This window comes from Pollicipes pollicipes, unplaced genomic scaffold (assembly GCF_011947565.3).
Source record: "Pollicipes pollicipes isolate AB1234 unplaced genomic scaffold, Ppol_2.1 Scaffold_4836;HRSCAF=5710_pilon_pilon_pilon, whole genome shotgun sequence".
Taxonomy (NCBI): domain Eukaryota; kingdom Metazoa; phylum Arthropoda; class Thecostraca; order Pollicipedomorpha; family Pollicipedidae; genus Pollicipes; species Pollicipes pollicipes.
In genome coordinates, this window is record NW_023596568.1 from 220,153 (window position 1) to 226,608 (window position 6,456).

The window sequence follows — 6,456 nt, forward strand, 5'->3', positions numbered from 1 at the left end:
GCACGATAAAATGGGCGATGGCGAAGTGGTTGGCGAGGTGAGCCCGCACTACAAACAGCTAGCACAGGACCGGGCGTTCAAACCAGTGCGGCAGATCTGGGCGCGTGCCAAACGCAGACCTCCTCTCTCATTTAGCTGTTTAGATTGAGGCGTTCGTTTTTCGTCAGTTCAGTAGCCAAGGTTTCGTTAGTTCAGAAGCTAAGGTTTCGTTAGTTCAGTAGCCACCTTACGACAGCCAGATCATCGGTAAACTCCGGAAACCAGCAGCATGCCTTGGTACGTGTGGTGGCCTGTCAGAGGCTATAGCGCACCGCAGAACTGAGGATATCAAGAGAAATGATCTATCGAATTTGATACAGGAAGATCAGTCGTGCGGTTGATTCCGTGGTTTACATATCCGTGTGTGGGAAGTACAGTCACAAGAAGTTGAAGTCAAAGCCTGCCTGTTGTCTTTGTTCGACAAGGAAAATAGACCCCGAATCGCAGTAGATGACTGCTGCGCCACCATGTTGCATAACAGGTCCATCCAACAGTACGTGTATTTGCAAACAGGATGCAACTGAAGGGCATTGTGCCCCACCAGCTGAAGTCGAAGTGTGACACCGAATGCATTAAAGGTATTGCAAAACGTGCTGCACTGCTGCCTGTTTCAAAGCATGGCTGCATGCCCACACGTTATCTGTCAAGGCAACTGTCATGAATGCATGTCGCGACAGACGAACGCATGCTAATGACCAATTAAGGACCGGCGTATCTTTGCTATTTGATTTCTCAGGCTGCGTGACGTACTTATTTTCCTATATCTTTACACGTTATCAGTAAAACGAGCGGTCAGTCTACCGCGGAATATATGATATGCTACATCTAAAATGGCGAGACATAAAATGACGTTGGCGGCGCTTTGCCGAGCTAACAGCGGCTGCATCGTCAGGCAAAAATGCACACATTTAGTGTACACCATGATGGTTTATCACAAACAAACCACAAAAACACAACGAAAATTGCACAGAAGCGTATGCAATGACAAACGACCTGACCCTAAATATACAGATATGCTTCATGTTGTCACGATTCCGAGGAACTTCATGAAGTGATATTGTTTTGTGCCAAATGGAGTCAAAATGTTTTTTGACTTTCGGAACGCCGGAGGGCATGGACGGGGAAAGATGCCTAGAACCGGGGATCTCAAAATGAGTTTATGGATAATCTTCAAGAAAAAGCCATTGCTCAGAAACTACCCCTTTAAACATTCAATTTCGGCAGCAAGAATCGATAAGTGTAGCCGAGATGGTGTGTCTCTCACGTTGACCGTCAGTATGGTACTGAGCATGAATGATTCTGGAATAAAAGCTGAAAAACTCGTGCCCAGCCCGGTGCAAGTAGGCTTTCTGTACACTTAACTCTTTAGACGACCACCCTCTTTCTGTACACTTAACTGTGTAGACGACCACCCTCTTTCTGTACACTTAACTGTGTAGACGACCACCCCTCTTTCTGTACACTTAACTGTGTAGACGACCACCCTCTTTGCGATTGAGGACGCATGCACACACACACACACACACACACACACACACACACACACACATATATATATATATATATATATATATATATATATATATATATATATATATATATTGCTGAAAACGCAATATTGAGTACAAAATGTACACGACAGCAGTCAATCGCTCTCAAGAAGTAAGACGTTGTCATAAACCTGGTCAAGCCAAAAATATAGTTCGATGCGCATTGAAGCCATGGGCAATAGGCATTCAATGTACGGGCCTGTGAAGCAGTTGGTCACTGCCTTAGCTCTAAAAACCCTTCACCCTGCGTGGAAATCTCCAATCAGCAAAGCATAGCACGTATTATGAGCGTTCGGGTCAGAATAAATTGAACTAAAAATTATCTCAATCATGATCAGAGCACACCTAGCGCCGGCCCGCGCTTGACTCGTGCCGGTTCCTCTCGGATCTTGAGGGCAGGTCGCGTGTCTCTGTGCGACGTCGCCGGAGATGCCGGTGATACACCAGCGTGGAGAGGCACTCACCGTCACCAGCTGGTCCGGTCCCTGCGCGCAGAGAGAGACCTGGGTCAGCACCGGCACAGGTCACACACCCGCAGCCACATATACACGCACGTGGTGCGGTGCAGGTTCATGCCCGCGCTGTACCGACAAAGGTAGTTATCCCAGTGACGGGCGCTTACGGGGAAGCCTCGACTGAATATAGGGCGCGGATGCCACATAGGAGTGCTGTTAACAAAAACAATGATTTCCCTTCAGTGCTCACGATCTACTCCGTCATACAAAAGCATATGGTTCCACAAGTCGCGGAGTGGCTTGTTAGACAGCCGCGACGCCGACGCTGGCACAACCCGGACCGGACGTGTGGGGTGATTATCCCATTCACGGGCGCTTACTGGGGCGCCTTGACTGCCTTTTGAGTGTGTAAGGCACTGATGCCAAAACGAAATGCTCTTGACAAAAACTACGATTTCCTTTCAGTGCACACGAACTACGTGCGTCATACAATAGCATATGGTTCCACAAGTCGCGGAGTTGCCTGTTAAGCTATCGCGGCGCTGGCACGTGGGGAGCAGTGTCTGCTGGTCTCCACACGGCGGCGTGCACCACAGTATCTCGTCTTGCAGTCTATATCGAGCTTCTCAGTCTGAGGCGGGAATCTCAGCCCGTCTCGGATGTCTCAGCCCGTCCCGGGCGTCTCAGTCTGTGTCGGGTGTCTCAGCCCGTCTCGGATGTCTCAGTCTGTGTCGGGTGTCTCAGTCTGTGTCGGGTGTCTCAGTCTGTGTCGAGCGTCTCAACCCGTCTTGGATGTCTCAGTCTGTGTCGGGTGTCTCAGCCCGTCTCGGGCGTCTCAGTCTGTGTCGGGTGTCTCAGCCCGTCTCGGATGTCTCAGTCTGTGTCGGGTGTCTCAGCCCGTCTCGGGCGTCTCAGTCTGTGTCGGGTGTCTCAGCCCGTCTCGGGCGTCTCAGTCTGTACCGGGCGTCTCAGCCCATCTCAGCCCGTCTCGGACGTCTCGGTCTGAGCCGGACGTCTCAGCCATCTCGAGCGTCTCAGTCTGTAATGAACGTCTCAGCCCGTCGCGGACATCTCAGTCTGTGTCGGGTGTCTCAGCCACCCCGTCCCACTGACCGAGTCTCGGGTGGCTATGAAGCCATGGCACATCCAGCGGCGCGTGGTGCCGTCCCGGCAGATGTAAGAGAAACCCCTCTCGTTGTTACGGTCTGGCGCGCAGAACGACACCTTTTCGATTGTCTGATCCACCAATAGACCCTGCCGGTTAGCGTATGACGTATTAGAAAAGAGGCATCCGACATCGCAAACCATGGAAATGGATGAGACAAAGCACACTGCCATCAGACGCAGATCACACCCCAGCAGGTAAGTTACAATCGGTAACGAACATCAGTCACCCAACATAGAAAACTAGGTATTAGACACGGCACGAAATTGTCTCGATTATCGGATCCATCGCCAGGTTCCGTCGAAACGGAACACCAAACACCAGACCGGAGCACAGATCCCAGACGGGTCGGTCTCATTGCGTACTTGCAGTGGCTAGCGGGTATGAAACAAGGGATTCGTTGTCCTCAGCGTGACTTTTCGGTCTCTGGAGCCGTCTCTATGACTTCGGTCATTCGAAGCATGTGCCTGGTTGAGCTAGGAAGCGTTGGGAGCAGCATCATAATCCCACATATCATTATTGACTGAAATTTGGACGGCACTTTTTGCGTTGTGAGGGAAAAATGGCGGCCTCATCCTCTCCAAGCTCCGGATTATTTTCATCATTATTTGAATATCTTGTTACGTTCGACTCCACATACTTGATGGCCTACTTGCCTTGGTCTCATCATCCACAACGCGCAGACCATCTCCCGAGATGAAGAGGACACTGCGCAGCGGGCGGCGTCTCTGGGACTGGAACAGAGGTCAGGCGGACCATCACCTCTGAACAGAGGTCAGGCGGACCGTCACCTCTGAACAGAGGTCAGGCGGACCGTCACCTCTGAACAGAGGTCAGGCGGACCGTCACCTCTGAACAGAGGTCAGGCGGACCGTCATCTCTCAACAGAGGTCAGGCGGACCGTCATCTCTCAACAGAGGTCAGGCGGACTGTCACCTCTGAACAGAAGTCAGGCGGGTCATCACCTCTGAACAGAGGTCAAGCGGACCGTCACCTCTTAATAGAGGTCAGGCGGACCGTCACATGCTGAGCACACACATTGATCAGCCGAGGCGTCGTCTCATCCGAAGTAGTGCATTATTGATGCCTGTCCTCCCTGTTTCGTCGCCTCGCCGGCTGGATGAGTTGAAGCAATTCACTGGGGCATCCTACGGCACATCCGCCCCAACTGACTACAGGCCTGTACCCTGTTGATCGTACGTTGCTGCCTGCCAGAACGTTTCAGTTTGTGCGTCAATTGGTTTCGTCTCACAATTACCACCCAGCGATAATTTAACACAAATAGTCTTGTGTTACCGATAAGCCATTCTGTTGATGCATGCATAGCCTGTTACGGGTTCTGCTCACACTAAAGCTTGTTTCTGTGACAGTTTTAGTTGTTTCAACCGTTCACTCGCAACAGGCACTATTTATGCCAAGTTTAGACCGCGAAAGGGTTTGACCTTCCGTCTGTCAGCAATGTGCGGCGATATGCGCTGCTGTAAAAGTGATACGACGCGGTGAGTAAAAGTCGCATTGCAAAATTTATGACACCTACTTTGCTTTGCTCTATTAGGAATGAACACATTCTTTTATGAATCACAAGCTCGCCATTATTCCATAATCAAAAAGCCTGGACGCCGTTGAGCTTCAATCATATGAAGCGTACTTTCATAAGTTCTGGTGTTTACCATGGTGTTGCCTGATACATGTTGGTACATTTTACCATTCAAATTTTAAAAAATACCGAGGGTATATCAATGGCAGGTGCTTAGTGGAATTCTAAGTTCGAAAGCTGGAGCCGGTCCGGTATCTGCCAAAGCGTTACAATCAATCTTGACAAGTAAACCCAGCAACGACAGTACTTACCTTGAGCAGTTTGAGAGCGTCTTCACAGACCTGCATGCCTCGGGACTCGTAGACCTGAACACAGCCGAGGTACTGCAAAAGAGTAGAACATGACCCGAGGTCAGATGGTTAGACACGGAGACCCTACGCTTCCAGTGCACGATAGTTACCTGTGTACAGCTTCCATGCTTCACACAATATTTTAAAACATTTGTGAGCACTGGCATTCAGTGTCGTGGATACAACGCTGGCCCAACAAAGAGACGGACACCCAAAAAGTAGCGATAAAAGGGACAGCAAAACACAAAAATCACGCTGCCAACATAGAAAACACGGTAGAAGACTCGGACCTCACCTTGACGTGGAAGGAGCAGATGCCTTTCTTGACGGCGGCCCTCGTCGCCCTGCCATTGTCGGGGCCCGACTCGGCCGGAAGGTACTGCTTCCGCCGGAAGCTGTCCCGCAGCGACCGCCTCAGCCTGTCCATGGCGCCGCCCCGCGCCTGCGCTGACAGGCGCAGGCACCGCCGCCGCGCCGGCCGACGTGTCCCAGCCTGAAGCGGAGTCCCGCAGGGTGCTCACTAAGTGCGGCTGGCCAGCACGAGCTGCGCCACGCATCCGTGCGTGCAACAATGAATGTTTGTGATCTTAGTTGTGTGCCGTGCGAAAGACCGCTGTCACGTTAACTCACACATCTTTGAAGTTGACTGGACTTCTTACAGTGCGCAATACCGCTTCAAGGTAAAAAAAAATCATTAAAAACGGCACCACCTCTGGGATGTCCGGCCACAACTAGTCTCAGCACTTAGCCTGATGAAACATGCCTTAGTCAACATCGAACACACTGAGACAAGGCACGACTGAGTTGGTGATGAAGCGATGAAAGTGTACAGTAAACCACCTAAACAACAGCTAACTGGAAACTATTTTTTATGATGAGCCGCCGCAAAAACTATGAAGAGAGCTGTTATGAAGAGCTCTTTTAACGCTGAAGACGCTGCGGACGTGGCTCACAGTTTGTTGGAATCATGCCCATGTATTTCTGAGAAGTATTGCGATGAATGCCTGTTCGTTTGAGCCGCAAAGAATCCAAAGTGTGGTGCAATGATGTATTCAAAGTATTTCATATCCTGCTTATTCATTTAAGCAGACGTTTTACCGCCGTCGCTGCCGCATTCATAACAACACGCATTGCCCGTGATCAGCCTCCCGCAGCCAGCCGAGTGCAAGGATTTCAACTTTCTTTTCCACGTATCCCTCCGCTGTGAAGTTTGCGACGAGCTCCTTCCTCGCGCTTCTTCCACGACGCGTTCCCTCGTTTGTTGAGAATCTCAGCCAACTGTGCGGCGGAAACCCCGACCAAACAGTTCGTTTCAGGCAGGGCGCTGGCGGCAGTGACTTAATCAGCCGCGCCGAGTCCT

At 50.8% G+C, this 6,456-nt stretch overlaps 1 protein-coding gene across 1 annotated transcript in view; it reads right to left on the bottom strand.

Annotated features, from left to right (window-relative positions):
* The window catches only part of LOC119099655 (protein numb-like), a 10,540-nt gene extending 5,017 nt beyond the window's left edge, over positions 1–5,523 (bottom strand). The window contains exons 1-5 of the mRNA XM_037222720.1: positions 5,392–5,523; positions 5,058–5,129; positions 3,866–3,943; positions 3,158–3,298; positions 2,054–2,074 (exon numbers count right to left, since the gene is read on the bottom strand). Coding sequence (XP_037078615.1) covers positions 2,054–2,074; positions 3,158–3,298; positions 3,866–3,943; positions 5,058–5,129; positions 5,392–5,523 — 444 coding nt within the window. The remainder of the gene's footprint in view (positions 1–2,053; positions 2,075–3,157; positions 3,299–3,865; positions 3,944–5,057; positions 5,130–5,391) is intronic.
* Positions 5,524–6,456: the final 933 nt, after the last annotated feature.